Raw genomic sequence first — 17313 nt, 5'->3', positions numbered from 1 at the left:
TGTGCTGACGAGGACGTCGGGCCCCTAAAAGGGTGGATTGTAACATCCCACATTGCCCAGGGGAGTGGATCCTGTAAGCCTTATATGTATATTCTCATCTCTACCTAGCACAAGGCATTTTGGGAGCTCACTGGCTTTGGGTTCCATCGGAACTCCGAAGTTAAGCGAGTTCGCACGAGAGCAATCCCAAGATGGGTGACCCACTGGGAAGTTCTCATGTGAGATCCCAGAAACAAAACTGCGAGGGCGTGGTCAGGGCCCAAAGCAAACAATATCGTGCTACGATGAAGTCGAGCCCAGGATGTGGTAGGGGCCCGAGCCGAGATGTGACACACGTCCCTTCCTTAATGTTAGTCACTTAAAGGCAGAAGTCAACATTGCATTCGACACCACCATCACATCTATTCTACTCACTCTATCGAGCTCATTTGTGAATTGGCACGCTCGCATTCACAAGAAAGACTTCCTTAACTCATAGTTATTCAGCCTGCGCGCCATGTAGTCTTTGTAATTTTTAAGATCAACAACATCACTACCTTTATATTTAGTTGCTTACAATACCTCACACACTACTATTTTATACTTCATGTTTAGTTCTTTTAATATCTCATATTTCTATTTTTTGTTTTTTTGTTTTTATTTTGCATTGATATATATATTTCATTAAGGGCCGAATGGGAAGCTTTCAAAAACCAGACAACAAATGTATTGAGGATTACAACGTTTAGACTCAAAGAAGTATAACTAATTACATAAGATCCTCAAAAATGAGGTCAGTGATGAATGATGGATGGTATACAAGCCATTCACATTTATCCCTAATGTTCAAGCTGTAATGAGCCATACGGTGAGCTATGGTGTTAGCTTGGCGACGTACATGGGTACATAAATCTTTAGTGATTGATGGAAGCCAGGATTTGGAATCTTCTATAATGTTGCCAATAGTAGGCAAATTATGAGAATGATCCGAGATGGCCCCTACAATCTGAAGAGAATCACCTTCAATAATCAAGCTTTGGAAACCCCTTGACCTCACCCTACCACACCACCTCTAAGAACCAAAGCTTTCGCTTGGAGATTGGAGAAAACATTCCTAAAGTTCTTGCAGAAACCAGCAACAAAAGTGCCACTATCATTTCTGATCACAACATTCGCCCTCCCTTCTTCCCCTACATATTTTCTTCTCATTCTAAGCACCATCAAAATTCATCTTCAAACGATCGCTAAGAAGTAGCGACCATTTAATGTTGTTAAGAGCAGAAATAGGGGGAAATGGGGGGTCAGAGTTTACCTTAATAAATTCCTGCCACCACGAAATAGCCTAAGTCATTAACAAGTCAAGTGGATCACATTTATCATTCCAAAGTCTAGCATTTTGACAATTCCAAATCTAGACAACCATCATCACAATATTGAAATTGTGTGATGAAGGGTTGGAACTAGATCAGAAAACCAGTCTATCATTAAAGAAGGATCAGGCCACCTAGCAAATGAATCGAGTAGGGAGTAGGTCCAAGCACAGTGGGCAAAATGACATCTTTTGAAAAGATGAACTGAAGACTCCACATTTGAGTCGCAGAAAACACACGATACATCCATCGATATGCATTTCTTCACCAGACTCACCCTAATGGGGATGAGATCTCTACAAAGCCGCCAAGTGAAAATGTGCACTTTAGGGGGAACCTTTGCATTCCATATCTTTGATCATGTCCTAGAGGTGGAAGGTACTCCAGCAGAGGACGAGGCACTATTTCGATAAGGGAAAGTCCAAGCCTAAGTGACGTGGTAAGTGGATTTGACGAAGAAGAAACCCATGCGCTTATGGTGCCAGATCAAAGCATTTTCCTTACCTGTGATACTCATAGGAACTGTTTCATTGTTTGAGAAAATTGATTCAATCAAATCCACCATCCACCCCATGGAAGCATAGTCAACAAGATCATGGACATTCTACAGAGTACATACATCAGGTTTAGGGGATGAGATACGAAAGGTGGAGGGAAGTGGGATCCAGGGATATCTCTAAATGTTAACTGATGCGTCGTTTCCAATCATCTAGTAGACCCCACGCTTAATAACTTCTCGAGCAGCGCATAGGCTCCTCCAGCTAAATGAGCAGTTAGGTCTCACCACTGCATCGAGGAAGGAAATGGTTAGAAAATATTTCACCTTTAGTACACGGGTCAACAATGAATCCGGGGTTTTTATGATCCTCCAAGCTTGTTTAGCCAGCATAGCAAGATTGAAGTCATAGATATTCTAAAAACCCAATCCCCCCTCGAACTTATGTGAGCAGAGCTTGTCCTAAGCCAACCATTGTATTTTCTTTTCCCCCTTAGCTCCATTCCACTAGAAATTAGCAACGAGCCAGTTAAATCGTCATAGAGGTGTTTTGGTAGTAATAAACAACTCATAATGTAGATTGGGATTGAATGAGCCACAACCTTCACAAGGAGTCTTTTTTTTTTCGGCTGCACTAAGAAACTTACCCTTCCAGCACTAGAGGTGTTTTCAAAGTCGTTCCTTTATAAAGCCAAAGCACCAACTGTGGTTGCGTCTAACAATGGTAGGGATGCCCAAATACCTTTCATTTATGTTGACCCAATTAATCCTTATGACAGAAGCAAGTCCCTCTCTGGCCTCTTAATATTTTTACTAAAGCAAACTTCACTTTTATGGAGGTTGACTTTTTTACCAGAGGCCCTTTCATAGACACAAATAATATCCATAATTTGGGTGCAATTCGACAATTTTGCACGGGTGAAAAGAAAACTGTTGTCAGCAAGCAGTAAGTGCAAGATCGACAGGGCTCCAGAACAAATGGTCAAGCCTTGGAACAAACCGAGCGCCTCCCTTCTAGCTATTAGTGTCGAAAGACCTTCTGCACACAATAGGAACAGGTATGGCGACAGCAGATCGTCTTGGCAAAGGCCTTTTAAAGGATGAATGTACCTCCTTGGGCTCCCATTAAAGATAAAAGAGTAAGTGATAGAAAAAACCGATGCCATAACCAGGTTGATCCACCGAGAAGAGAACCCTAACTTCATAAGTACATGGCGAAAATAGGACTACTCAATTTGATCATATGCCTTGCTCATGTCAAGCTTTAAAGAAAGAAAGCCATTTTTGCCCCTCTTCCTGTTAGATAGCGTAATAGCAACCTCGAATGCCATAATTGAATTGTTGGAAATTTGGGGCCCCAAGATGAAAGCCATCAAATGAGGGGAGATAATGGATGGCAAAGACTTTTGAAATAATTTTAGTAAGGACATTGTAGAGGCTAATTGGCCGAAGATAAGACATCTCTGTTGGTTTCTTCTGTTTAGGGATAAGGCACCCGCCTAGACCTGCCTAGGTTGCAACTCACTTAGACAGAAAATACATAACTTTCATTTTGCATTTTGTTTTTTTCCAATAAATTGTAAGAGACTTGTTGCATACTTGAATGAACAAACATTATATCCTTATTTCACATGTTTTCATTATGTTCCAATACTTTATGATATATATATGCATTCTATTTTGTAGTTTATGATGAAATTATATATATTTCAAGTAGAAGCAGACACTTATTTACATGAAATATGATAGATTTACTTAAATCCGCCCAGCCCGCCGCCCGACTAGCGCCTAACGACTTTTAGAACCTTGACCATATTGTCACATCCAAAACATAAAAACGTAACTTTCTTTTAAGTATATATTTACATACCCAAAATAAGAACATAATAAAAAAAATTAGAACATTACAAAATATCAAATGTTCAAAAGATTTGCAAAATTAAGGACATTGGAACATTAGAACATTGGAACCTTGCATATTTTCTTTAATAGTTTTTTAATTAATGTAGAAGTGTAAAAAATATAGAAAAAATATATAAACGCTCGTAATGACAAGCTTTATAACTTTCGTGAAGAGCTTAACTTCGAAATTCGCCACTATAATCATATAAATCATAGATCAAAATTTAACAGTTGATTGTTGTTTACATTTACGCTTCCTTTTTCTTATCAAATTTTGTTTTTTCGGATTTTCTTTTTTGAAAACATGATCTATTAAAGGGTGAACGAAGATGAACGGTTTGGATCGTTGATATTATGTTCATAGTTTTACGGTTAGTGAACATTGCTTGATGTTTATAAAGTTTCTACAAACTATATGACATCGACTCATATTTCATTTAACTGTAAATACCGAAACGTGATATCAAAGATCTGAACCATTCATCTTCTTACATCTGCGAGATGATCATGTTTTCAAAAAAGAAAATTTTAAAAATGAAATTCAGTAAGAAGAATAAAGTGTAAATGACAATCGACAGTTAAATAAAAATTTAAGGTTTATGGATTATAGTGTTAAATTTTGACCCCTTTATGAAAGTTGTAAAGCTTGTCATTATGAGTGATTGTATATATATTTTTTTACATTTTTTTACACTTCTACAATAATTATTATTAATTTTTCCCTCAAATAAAGAACATTATTCATGAGAGTTTGGAGGATTTTAAAAATCTAAACGATAATATAAGTGTAAAAATTATCTACTCATGAAGGAATAATGATAAATCACGAGTGTTTATATATTCTTTCACATTTTTCATACTTGTATGTATGTCTTCTTAGTTCTTGCCTATACAAATATTATACTAGTTTATTTTAATTTTGGACAACAACATGTTAAGTAAAATTTATCCTAGTAATGATAATAAGGAAATCTCATAATAAAAATAAATAATGACTAAAACCTTTTTTTTTTAACTTATATAGAATAATAATACAAAACTATATATTTAATATAGAATATATTGTATATATTAATATGACTATTGTATTTTATAATAAATCTTTTAGTAATTAAACTTTAAAATTATCAAAATAATTTTTTTCTTAACGGGTCGAAATGAGTTACCCACGTGTTACCCCCGTGTATACTCAGGTCATCAGATAATGAACCGATTAATTATCATGTTAATTTGAAATCCACTATTTTCTTGTCGTGTCAGAAACTGCCGGGTTCTAATATAAATAATCTTTCTCGTCAAAATTCGTTAAACTTTTTGTAAGTTTGATGATGTGACATGGAGCCTATATAGCCAAATTTGGAGCTTAATTCATGGAGCCAAATAATAATAATAATAATAATAATAATAATTGAAAAAATATAACAATTCAACCTAATACTATTCAGCAAAAGCAGCGATGACCGATGAGGCCGAGCGAGAGCATTTGTGTTTTTGCGTGCCAATTTTAGGCGCCTAGCGATAGCGCGCATCAAATTCGCTCAACGTAACTGTTTTCTTCTTCTCCTTCCTCCTCCATTTTCCTCATCACCTTCCAATTGCTTTCTCTCTCTAAAACCCTAATTCTGTTCCAAAGCAAATCCAATCTTCGATTTCTCAACGCCAATCTAAACAATCCATCACTCTACCGATTCAATCAAATCCAATTCATGCGTATCTGAACCGAAATTTCGGTTTTCTCCGCGGCTTCGATCCAATTTCGAGTTTAACGTCGATCCAAGGACGCACCCTACTGGGATTTGATTGGGATTCTATTGGATCGGATCTTTTCGATCGGGTGCTTTGGGAATCAAATTCCTCGTTTTTTGATTGGGAAAGATAGGTTTTTGCATAATTGGGAATCATGGATTCGAGTCGAAGAGCTGTGGAGTCGTACAGGAGGTCCCGGATGATCGATGCGGTGACTTTCGACGAAGACAAGGTCGCACCCGTTTACAAATTGGAAGAGATTTGCCAGCTTCTGCGATCCTCGCATGTCAGTATTGTCAAGGAGATGTCTGAGTTTGTATTTAAGCGTTTGGACCATAAAAGTCCAATTGTTAAGCAGAAGGTATACAATAAATCTTGTTATATAGTAAAATTTTGTTGGGAAAGTATGGTTTTTGTATTTGTTAAATGCTTGTATGAACTTGATTAATTGGTTGAGTTGATTTTATTCTATAGTATAATTGTATCAGGTGTTCGGTTTAAGCTGAATGTATATTCCTTCGTGAATGCTATTGCTAATAGTTTGTTATCAATGCGAATTGAAGATTAAGATGGTGATTTTTTATATGATAACTTTGATTGTGGTAATGGCTTCTGTTCATCAATGGCATGATAGACGCGGAGAATCGAACTCTATGTAAATCACTGTGGTTTGAATTTCGATGAAATGATATAGTGTGTTTATAACTTTGCTTTAAATAATGACTTCCACTCATCAGCGGCCTCTTTATGAGAGATAGGCTTGGCATAGTAAATTCTATGTAGATTGCAGTGGTTTAGTTTCCATAACAGAGATGCATGTAGAAGTGAGACTTGATGAATGTTGGGATATTTTTCGAGAATTTACTTAGAATTATGATTACTGCAGATATTGATGCTATTATGCCCAAATGTTCTGCAGGCTCTTAGATTAATAAAGTATGCAGTGGGAAAGTCTGGTGTGGAGTTCAGGAGGGAAATGCAAAGAAATTCAGTGGCAGTGCGCCAACTATTTCACTATAAGGGACACCCAGATCCTTTGAAAGGAGATGCACTTAATAAGGCTGTGCGGGATACTGCTCATGAGGCTATTTCTGCTATCTTTCAAGAGGAAAGTAATGCACCACCTGCAGATGATCTTAACAGAAGAATACAAGGTTTTGGGAATACGAACATCGAGATGTCATCAGATGAAAAAAGGTCTTTCATTAGTGAGGTTGTTGGTCTTGGAAGTGCATCTATCAAGCAGGGACTTAGTAATTTTACCCATAGTCACTCTTTTAAAAAGAATGACAATGGAAATTACAAGAGTCCAAATCTTCATAGATCGTTGACCATAGAAAGCGAGCAGGTTGATAGATATGAACCTGCTCAATATCGCAATGAGGCTCAAAATAGTTTTGGGTCATCAAAAAATGTGGCTAGTGGACCATGGAATGAGGATTCTAGGGTAACCAAAACTGAAATAACCAATGGAGATTCCAGTTCAAATTACAGAGAGAGTAAAACCCGTGAGGAGAGGTTGTTGGAGACCATTGTGACGTCAGGTGGTGTACGTTTACAACCCACTCGAGATGCCATTCTGATTTTCCTTACTGAGGCAAAGAAGTTGGATGCTGTAGCTTTGAGTCATGCCCTGGATTTAAAACTACAATCTCCATTGTGGCAGGCAAGCTCATTATACTTAAGTGTTGGCGATAATTCTTCCACATTGCTTATTAATTGTTCAATCAGTATTTATTAAGGAGTAAGGGTTAGGTGGAATTTTTGTTGTATTTATAGATCTATCTCTGTCTAACTTTCTTTTATGCGATTATTTGTCTATCAGGTACGCATGAAAGCTATTTGTGTTCTTGAATCAATTTTGAGGAGAAAGGATGATGAGCATTTTGCAATCATAGAATCATATTTTATTGACAACAAAGATCTTGTAGTGAGATGCTCTGACTCTCCCCAGTCTTCTTTGAGGGAAAAGGCTAACAAGGTATTCCTTTATTTCCTTATAAATATGAATATGTGTGAGATTCGTCCATTTCCTTGTTTCTCAAAATACACATATTGATGATGAACAAGTGATTTTATGTGTTATCTGGTTGTATCACTTGAACTCTTCTACGTCAGATCCAGGCGGCCCTTGCTGCTCAAGTCTAGGATTGATTGTAAATGAACAAGAACTTGGGATTGCCGTCTTTCACATAGTAGGATCAAAGGATTTTTATTTTCTTGTGGTGATAAAAATAACAAAATGTTATATATTTGTAAAGGTTGAGCTGCCTTGGCTATTTCGTATCGAACAAAGAATTAAAAGAGCTTTAAAAGAGGACAAACAAAAGTAATTGGTACATTGTTACATAATTGTCATGAAAGGATTCTCCATCTGTTACTTATAATCATTAAGTGTTAACATGTGCTGTTTAATAAAATAATGATTTTCTTGTTTCTGCAATGTCACTTAATTGTGTATGTAGAAAAGAATCTATACTTGCTCCTTGTGACTTTTCTAGATTTGATTCTTCTTCTTCTTATAGATAATTTGAATGTATATTTCTTGATGAATTCATGCTTGATGATGTGAGGAAAATGTAATTTTTTCGAGAGGTTAAATGCAATTTTACAGTTTGGATGTGTGTGTGCGTGCACGTCCTTATTTTTCTTTGAAAAGATACAGTAGGTCATGCATTTGAATGGACATTGTTCTTAATGAGCAGGTTTTGAGCCTCTTGGGTGGAGAACAGACAGGCAATGTGGCAAGTAATTCAGAACAGCCTATGAAGGCTCAGACTGCTACTTTTGTTCAGATGCCTGACCTTATAGACACCGGTGATCTAGATGATTACCATGTGACCAATGCTGCAACTGAGAACCCAAGTGATCAAGTCATCACAAACTTAACCGCACCATCACCAGCACCCCAACTAATTGATGATTTATTTGGAGATGGCCCAGGGAATGTCGTAAGCACCAGTGAACTGGAAAATGACGATGACCCTTTTGCAGATGTATCGTTCCACACTAATGACAGTAAAGAACAAGCAGATGATCTCTTCTCTGGGCTTACCGTTGATAATAAACGAGATCCTCACGAGAACTCCATAGCAGAAAAGAAAAGTGGACCTGAAATGTTTGACATTTTTGGGCCCGATTCTGAACTTCCGCAGGAGCAGGATCATAAACATGATTTAAACAATTTAATGGGTAGCTTATCCATTGATAAAAATGTCTCAAAGATGGAGCAGAAAAGAACCCCTCCTGGACAACTTTCTGAACTTCTATCGGATTCAGCTAGTCATCCCAGCCATCAGGCATCCGGCAATGCTTGGAGTGGCATTCTTAATTCTCAAACAGCATTGCCGAATGGAAATGCAGTGTTTCCTCCTGGTGCTATGGCTTACAATATACCTCCTGGAATTATGTTCAATCCAGCCTTTCCTTCTCAGCCAATAAATTATGGTGCCATGGGAAATCTCCTTGCTCAGCAGCAATTCCTTGCGACAATGTCTGGCTTTCAACACTTCGGAAACTTCAATTCGCAAAATATGAATTTAAGTAACGTTGCTGGAACAAATGGAGGATATGCTTCAGCACTTCCTGATATTTTCCATGCAAATCAACCAAATCCAGCTCCTAGTTCAGTGGTGAACAGTTCAAAGAAAGAGGATACTAAAGCATTTGATTTTATCTCGGTAAGTTTGATTTCCGAAACCTATTAATGTTTCCTTCATTACAATTTTGCGTGGTTATGTCAACTGTTCACCTGTATTTAACGTATGGATGATGTTACCTACATTTTCGAAGCCGATGGTACCTGAACCTGTATAGATCAGATATCTACAAAGCAAAGCAAGAAAATTTTCTTCAGCTTGTTTTTTTGTTAGTACTAAGTTGTTGAATCGTTTATCTTACTGATTGTTATGTAGGACCATATTGCTGCAGCTCGTGATCCAAAGAGGGTAGTTTAAGCCTTTCTTCGTGTGCTTCAAGACTAAGGACCACTGCTGTACTCCGATGGTGATTTCAAAGCAGGTTCATCTCTTAGAACTAATATTTTGTTGTGGAAAGAGTGAAATTTGCATATATTGCTGAGATGTTTCGATGATAAAATACAATTGCAAGGGATAATGACCAAATCAACTCAGAATCGGAATGAAAAGAGTAAATGAACATATTCGTGCTCGTTTTCGGTGTTGGAGATTGAAGAGAGTGAATGTTGTGTAGTTAGCTTTGCTAGTTTTACTATTATGTAATGTAATGCAGGCGAAGATTTACCCAGCCCGCCCTCGTGTAATGAATTTGTAGAGTACCTTTTTGTCCCCCTTTTTTTCTCTCGTTTTTTGTTTGATTTTTTTTCTCTTAGAAAATAAATTGTGGTACATGCATTTGATTTGATTATAGGAAACGAATAATAAAACAGTCCGACAGATTATCTTTATCGATCTTACACTCCCACGAACTGTTGTCAAATCGAGTTTTTACAACTCAAGTCTTTGGTCAAAGCATTTTGCTAAGCTAATTGTGATTCTTTATAGCTAACCATACTTTCAAAGTTATCGTTGCAACATAGGATCTCTTGTTCATATCTTATGCCTTCAGTGGGTGGTTCTAACTCCCTACCTTCTGCATCGTACAAATTTCATTATTAGAACAGTTCAATTTTTTAATCTTCATTTATAGATTATTCCTACGAAAAGTTGTTTGAATCATATATCGCTTAATCATGCATAGAAACCAAATAATATTTAGAACGCGTGAAACTCCTCACAATCTCATAAGGGCGTTGAGACCACAGCATGTAACACACATGGGAGCGGATTACCCAAAAACTCCCCAGGTAGAATCACGCAATGCTGTTGGTGTGCTTCCCAACCGCAAGGAAAGAAAGAAGAGCAAGGTTTAGCTTAGATTTGACTGTTCGCAGCATGGAGCGGATTACCCAAAAAATCCCTGGGGACAATGAAAAAAAAGATATCTCTGTAATGAAAATTATAGGGGGCTGTATTGACGAGATCCAACTGCGAACAGTTGCCCAAAAGAAAAACCGCCTGGAAGTCCGAGGACTTTTAGTACCGCATCCTAACCCCAAACCAGTAGCCTTCGCGCCAAGCAAGGGATAAAAAGAAAATACAGAACCATATGGACTTGGATTGTCTGCCCTCCCATTTCGGTGCCCTTCCCGTGCCCTCCTGTTTTGTGTGGTCACGGTTAAGCCACGTCAATATTTTATATTTTTTTTTATAAAAATAATAAAACAAAAAGAAATAGTAATATAAAATGTTAACGTGGCTTACACGTGACCACAAAAACAGAAGGGTATGGGGAGGGCACCAAAATTGGAGGGCAGACAATACAAGTCCGAATTATATTCCCTATAAAAATTATCTTCAAAGGTAAAAATGAAGTTTTAACAAAATACTCTAGTACGGTTCATTTTTACCTTTTTATAGTACTATTCACTACACCTTTATTTGTTATTTTTCATTAAAAGTAGAGTTTTATTGGACTTTTTCGTTAGTTTTTTTAAAAGTTAATGGTATTTAACATCCCACCGCACGTTTTAGTTGTGTGAGAGTGAAACGTGCGTGGCAAGGCAAAATATCCAAATAAATTGATGCTTGGGGGGCAACCTAGGGCTTCCTTGGGTGATTGCGTAGGCATGCATACATTTTTACATATTAGAATGGAGAAGAAATCAGCTATGGATGCCCTAAACCTAATTGGGCATGCCCGGGGAAGAGAAGAAAGAAGACCAAGAACAATGGACTCCTCGTCTTCTTCTCCGTCTGAAAAATATGACAACTAGAAGATGATCCTGTGTCATACGTACCTTTGAGTTCAAGCACATGAGTAGCCCTAGGTATCTCATCCACAGCATCAAATTCAAGTATTTGGTAGAGTGCTCCTGCAAAACTCGTAATGGTTAACCCAAGAAATCCTCTGTTGAACGGGAAAGTCTATGCTCTCTGGAACCTCTGCCAGTACCTCCCGTAACTAGTCGTGATCCCTTTGCTTACGCATTTCTGGGGACCAAGATCTTTGCCTCCACCTGAGATAAAGTGCTTTGCTTTGACATCGCCTCCTCACTTTCATGCCCCGTTCAAATACAAGTTTGCCCATCTAGGAGGTCGGAAAGTCTACCTTTTGTGCACCAGATTCTTGTCCTCAGCCAAGAACGATCTTTTTTCGTTGGAGATGTGCTTATGTGCCTCACATGGAATGTGCTTGTTCTTGTCACGACATTTGACTTTGATCCTCCTAAACCTAAATCGTCATCATCATCTTCATCATGTCCTTCCTTGAAATCAGAAAGGAAAGGCCTAAAGGATGAGTTTTCTCTCCGTTTCCTGTTTAACTCGCATGTTTCACTACCCTACCAATATCGACCCTAAAGATACCTACGACTACAACCCCAAACCCTACCCAATTCTCTATCCCTCTATGAAGTATGAACCATCTCCTCCCTTCCCTTTTCACTCAACTCCTTGGTGCCCTTGTTCTATAACACATGCCTAAGCTACTAAGCACATTGTAGTAAAAGGTTCTGTTTCAAAACCATGTAGTGCATTTCAAATGTTATTTATGTTTGCAAACCATATCGAGGCATGCAATTATGGGTCAACAGGCACAACTACGTCACAATAATTCGTGATATTTATTCATTTTTGACTATTCACAAACACTAATTTCATATTATAAATCAGTTTATTCCAACTTGGGTAAAGCGAGCAGCACCACAAAGCAATAACTTACGTTATTCTAGAAGATGGATCTTCAAGGTTGTTCCATGTCCTAATTACTTCCATCTTCTTGGTTCTCTTTAGTTGTTTCACGACATCCAGCCGCTCCGAAGAATATGGAGATGGAATCTACGTGCAGTAAAAATTACGATTATGAATTACAAAATTGATTTTTCTTCAAAAGAAGGATACAAAAATGGCAAAGGTAAATTTACGTTACCAGGCCAGGTATGTACTTGTTGATTGCTGCTAGCATGGCAGCATGACCTACAGCTGATACCTTGTCACAGAAAAGGAAGATAAATAGTTGACTTTGTATAATTCACTTATTAACTGCTCGGGATAAATCTGACTCATGTACAAATATAATAGTCACAAGCATTTTAACATATCATAGAGAACAGCATGAGCTAGCTCAAAATGCAACTGCGGTGAATGCAACCAATAGTTTTAGTAGCAGCTGTTCAATCGATGTCTTTTTCTTTTCGTAAATCTATATAATGCTAAAAGGTAACTAGCTACGTTGTGCAAGGAAATGAAAACACTAGGAAAGAAAAAAAGGTCAAATTAGTGCTTACAGGAAGTAACATGAGAATTGTAACTGGTATAAGTGAAGTAATGTCATTTAGCGTTCTTTTCAACTTTTTTCTTTCCAGCCTTGTAACCTTGTGGCCACGCAATTGTTTGAGGAGTAGCTCTGCGGAAGTCGTTATGTCTATGATAAGCAACTGAGTACCCATCAATATATCCTTACAAAAAAAATTTTAAAAAAAAAAATGTTGAGTATTAGCATCACATATAACATGTAATTTAGTTCAACAAGACATAGATATAAACTCATCTCTAAGAAGCAATGGATTATTAGACTTACGGAGCTTGTAGATACCAGCTTGTTGCTATACTTCCTAACTAAACTTCGCTGATGATATTTTGCTTTCGTGGCACTTCCCTCCTCCATAGAGCTTATAGTTTCCGTCCCGGGAGAGGGGGAATCCTTCCATTGAAGGAAATAAATGGTCACAACCATGTAAGAAACAATTAGATAATATGCAGCGGTAGAAACCAAGTAGAGAGTGTAGAGACCATGCAACGCTTTTGCTCAGTTAATTAACTTAATATATTTCTCTGAGACTGATAACGTAGCCACTGGTAAACTATCATTATATATGAAGCTCTTTTATTCTTAATTAATTTATTTATTTCATTTGATTTTTTTTTACAGCAGTAGTTGTTTTTTTCGAAAGTAAATACCTTTCTCAGGTTAAGCCTGCGTTGAGGATTATAATTTTGACAATCTTCTGACGTTGTCAAGATACTTGGCTCTTGTTGCGCCTCCATTGTTACAGATAACTTGGATGCAACTATGGATCCTACAAATGATGTGCGACGAGCACCAGGTTCTGTAATCTTAAACAACTCACTGCTTTGAAAAGAAAAATAAGAACGAAAAACAAGCACATTTATCTCTTTCCTCTGTGGTAGTTCTGATTTAGTCTCGAAAATAGAATGTAACAAACCCACCAGAGAGATAATACCATGATTTATCATAAGCAGCCCAGTAGTCTTCCAAACAAACAGTTAGCAAGCTCTGGCTGAGAAATCAATGTTGAAAACCTCATTGGCCACCTTAACAAATAGTAAAAACTTACGGAAGCAAACCTCAACGAAAAAAATGGGAATGTTTTACCTGTGGAGCAAGAAGTCTAGCAAATGAGTGTCTAAGGACTGTTGAGTTGAACGACTGAAGTGAGCAAACCCAGAGAAAACATCATAGCATACAGTAAAAACAGCAGACAGAGCAATCTCTTTCTCTGCCTGGATGGCATGCAGTTTGCCTTTTCGCCTCTCTTGACTTCTTTTCGGAGGACATGCAGCATAGAAATCAAGCCATCCAATTTCATCAGTCACCACCTATAAAGGTAAACCTTAAAGATTAGTATGATTTGCATTTTTCACCTGCATCAAAATTACTAAGGTTAGAAATGGACCTCCATGAAGTGTTGATAAACTGCTATGGAAGAAAGCTCTGGGTGAATGAAAAGGCTACCACACTCCAAGTAGCTGCAGGCAGACAATACAACCTCTTATGTTTTTGGTACTTTTGGATTAAAACATTTAAGCGTGAAGCCGTTTACCTGAGGAAGTCCTTAACTAGCTCATCAAGATCCTTTATGCCCATCCTTGACAAGAATAATCTAGTCCTTCTCCCAAGATATGCAAAAAGTCCTAAGATAGCCAAAGTATCTCCTTGAACCTGTCAAAACTTGATAAATAAGAGCAATAATTAAACGCTCGAGACCTGAGCTGAAGGTTCTAAATTTATAAATAAAATAAAAATAAAAGAAGGGCCAAGTTAGCAATTGATTAATGCATCTGAGACCCCAGAGTCTGAAGATAATATCATGAAATATAAATTTGACCTTGTGATGAAAATTCTGCTTGCCTAGGATCATACTTTCTTTGTTGAATGCCGTTGATAGTTTTTTATAAGCCAACCCAATCCAAAATTCTACCTCTTCACTTTTGTTGCTCAGCAGAACCTTTCTACCGAAATGGGACAGGAAATCCAATTCAAACCCTGCCTCGGTAGCTAAGTTATGTAGTCTTTCCACTGACACAAGACTGTGTGAGTGATCCATGAGCTCTACAATTACATCACCAAGTGAAAATGCAAAATAAGGGCACTTAACACGACCGTAACCCAATTTAGCCACTGCAGCACAGCAGCTTATAGCCACAACCATCCCTGCAACACCACTGAAGATTTCTTTGTTTAGGGCTATATGCTTAATTTCAGATGGACAGGTTAATGTCACTGCATCTGCATAAAATAGTGCACAGGAATCCGTCGTATATTGAAAACATAAATGTACTGATTGTTGTGGCAAATGATAACACAAGACTTTTCATATATTAGGCTAAGAGCACAAATTATTTGAGCAAACCTTCCTGCATATTCCATAGACCACTTCCTCAACAAGGGAGTGAAAAATCCTGCAATAAGCGGCTGTTCCACCACTCTAAACCATTCAACTAATTCTGAGTGCCTCATGTTCAATTGACTCTCGATGTATTCACCAATCAAATCAATCTTTGGGGTCAATCTGAAACAGATAAAACACCGAATTAAGAAAAGTTTAGACATTCAATATTTGCATCCAAAATGGAAAAGGCACAGTAATGCTCAGCTAAGAACATATTAAGCAAAGTTTAAACATTCAGTCTGACACATTTTCTTTAGAAAATGATTACTAAGTCAAACATTGTTCAGTTAAGGCGCTATAACTAAGACAACCAAATTCAATTTACCATATTAAGGTTTAACAGAGAAAACTTACATATCTCTAACTGGAAAAGCGCTGCAATGACGTTCACTGGAAAGCAAGATTTCTACTTCGATTGCTGTTTTCAACAAAGAGTAAACTGCAACCTGCACAGCCATGGTAGTCCATTATAAAATTCATTTGTACTAACTAGTTTACATCTTGCTCAATTCAGTGATCCAAACAAATAAAAGAGATGGAGAAAATGCTGCAAAACCACCTTTCAAATACTGACGCTAATCATGCTAACACAATTCAACAGCCAAAACAATTTGTTCTATAGGCATTATAAAATATTTGTAACATGCTTTGAGGAAAGCAAAACATATGTTATACCTGGTAAGAAATCCGCTTATGCCATTGATGGACATCCTTCCCAGACCATGCCATTGCAAGCTCTGGACCGCTTCCTGGCAATTCAAGTGACTCAACTGCAACGGAGAAGCTCCTAGCTGATTCATGTAAGACCCATTCGAGGCAATTAACCCGATTAAATTCGTTTTCATGATTCCGAGTACTAGCCACTGAGGCACCATTCTCACAAGTTGTTTGACGAGAATAAGCTGTACAAGCTGTAGATGATGAGGTCCAAGATGAAGACCACGTCGACGAATTGTAACACCTAACCAATAAACCAAGCACATGAATTTTTGTCGAAAAGCCATAGATTCCTTGTTCATTTGTGCTGCACCTTGAAGGCTTATGCACATTGGCAATTGTCTTTTGCCGGTTTTCTGATCTGACAGATCTTCTTCTGTCCCAAAAAGAGAAGTTGCTATCAGAATTTATGATTGAAGGAGTTTTGACAATAAACTACACGTTGACTTAGAATGGGGTAAGTTATGAAGCAAGGGCTAGAAGGAATGGAAAATGGGATCAACCCCTCCCAAATTGTTGTGATTCTTGATTTTCAGCTATTGGATTACGGATTTTAAGAGAAACCCGACGATTCCATATATTCCTAAACGCAGGAAAGTCAAGAATCAAAATGATTCCAAATCTTATTCCATGTAAGTGAACATGGCAATTCTACCACTAGATATTTTATGACATTTAGTCTTCTTCCTTGGTTTCTGTTTGTTTTGTCTATATACAAACAGAACTGAAATTGTATCAAAGTTATCAACTTCACAGAATTTGGACCAATACTGCATATTAACTCTTTTTTTGTTGGACCCAAATGTTAATTTAATTAAAAGCAATTTGAAGTAATTTAAAAATAAAACCTCAAAACCCCATTTGAATACAGAATCTGGATATCAATTCAACCAACAAAAGAAAATTCCTATGAGCCATGAACAATCCACATAACCAAATTTCTAATTAGACCCAGATACCAGAATTTTAAAGGCAATAATAATAATAATAATTTATTAACGTGGTCTAAAATATACAGTATCTGTGTGAGGGGAGAGAGAGAGAGAGCTTACGAGTGGTTAAAGAGGTGAGGTTTGATGGGAGACAAATGGAGAGCCATGGAAATCCGAAACAGAGAAAAGGGAAGCAAAATGGATCCATGTAAGTCATAAAAAGGGAGGCTTTCAGCAGCGTGGCCGTCGAGGCAGAGAGAGAGAGAGAGAGAGAGTGCAGAAACTCCCAAGAAATATTTTATATTTTCTCTGTCATAGAGTTTTTCTCCCGCCAGCGGTTCTGTTTTCTTTCAGGTTTTGGACTCTTTGTTTCGGAATTGGATCTTCTCTGCGGCAAATCCTCGCCTCATACCCCAGTAATACGGATCGTTAAATTTTGATCCTACAGTTATACACAGA

The 17313-nt window shown here is 37.5% G+C and overlaps 2 protein-coding genes across 11 annotated transcripts; one reads left to right on the top strand and one right to left on the bottom strand.

Annotated features, from left to right (window-relative positions):
• The first annotated feature begins 5192 nt into the window (after positions 1-5192).
• LOC126610358 (protein MODIFIED TRANSPORT TO THE VACUOLE 1-like) lies at positions 5193-9919 on the top strand. The gene is made up of 5 exons (XM_050278411.1): positions 5193-5854; positions 6413-7159; positions 7319-7474; positions 8199-9173; positions 9408-9919. The coding sequence occupies exons 1-5, from the start codon at positions 5648-5650 to the stop codon at positions 9447-9449; spliced, it is 2127 nt and encodes a 708-aa protein (XP_050134368.1). The 5' UTR covers positions 5193-5647; the 3' UTR covers positions 9450-9919.
• Positions 9853-17267, bottom strand: LOC126610356 (uncharacterized). 10 transcript variants are annotated; one of them, XR_007618494.1, is made up of 17 exons: positions 16975-17266; positions 15881-16298; positions 15560-15651; positions 15167-15325; positions 14642-14978; positions 14357-14475; positions 14210-14282; positions 13909-14132; positions 13757-13813; positions 13473-13644; positions 13093-13215; positions 12800-12970; positions 12442-12501; positions 12235-12350; positions 11312-11745; positions 10250-10431; positions 9853-10104 (listed from the first exon to the last, which is right to left on the bottom strand). XR_007618494.1 is itself a non-coding variant. In XM_050278406.1 (15 exons), the coding sequence occupies exons 1-15, from the start codon at positions 17019-17021 to the stop codon at positions 11619-11621; spliced, it is 2292 nt and encodes a 763-aa protein (XP_050134363.1). In that variant the 5' UTR covers positions 17022-17267; the 3' UTR covers positions 10950-11618. The 10 variants fall into 10 exon arrangements, 6 of the variants coding, with proteins under 6 accessions (XP_050134363.1, XP_050134365.1, XP_050134367.1 ...); XR_007618496.1 differs by lacking the exon at positions 9853-10104 and having other exon boundaries at positions 10143-10431; positions 11312-11386; positions 11467-11745; XR_007618495.1 differs by lacking the exon at positions 10250-10431.
• Between the last annotated feature and the right edge of the window lie 46 nt (positions 17268-17313).

This window comes from Malus sylvestris, chromosome 17 (assembly GCF_916048215.2).
Source record: "Malus sylvestris chromosome 17, drMalSylv7.2, whole genome shotgun sequence".
Taxonomy (NCBI): Eukaryota; Viridiplantae; Streptophyta; class Magnoliopsida; order Rosales; family Rosaceae; genus Malus; species Malus sylvestris.
The sequence above is the reverse complement of the archived record's forward strand: the minus strand, read 5'-3'. Positions and strand labels throughout refer to the sequence as shown.

Bases quoted from the DNA above. Each gene is read 5' to 3' on its own strand.
- LOC126610358 (XM_050278411.1), top strand. From the start codon at position 5,648: ATGGATTCGAGTCGAAGAGCTGTGGAGTCGTACAGGAGGTCCCGGATG. The intron at 7,475-8,198 runs GTATTCCTTTAT...CTTAATGAGCAG, and splicing joins TGAGGGAAAAGGCTAACAAG to GTTTTGAGCCTCTTGGGTGG. The intron at 9,174-9,407 runs GTAAGTTTGATT...ATTGTTATGTAG, and splicing joins AAGCATTTGATTTTATCTCG to GACCATATTGCTGCAGCTCG.
- LOC126610356 (XM_050278404.1), bottom strand. From the start codon at position 17,021: ATGGCTCTCCATTTGTCTCCCATCAAACCTCACCTCTTTAACCACTC. The intron at 13,814-13,908 runs GTAAAACATTCC...TTGATTTCTCAG, and splicing joins CTAGACTTCTTGCTCCACAG to CCAGAGCTTGCTAACTGTTT. The intron at 12,971-13,092 runs GTAAGTCTAATA...TTTTTTTGTAAG, and splicing joins AGCTGGTATCTACAAGCTCC to GATATATTGATGGGTACTCA.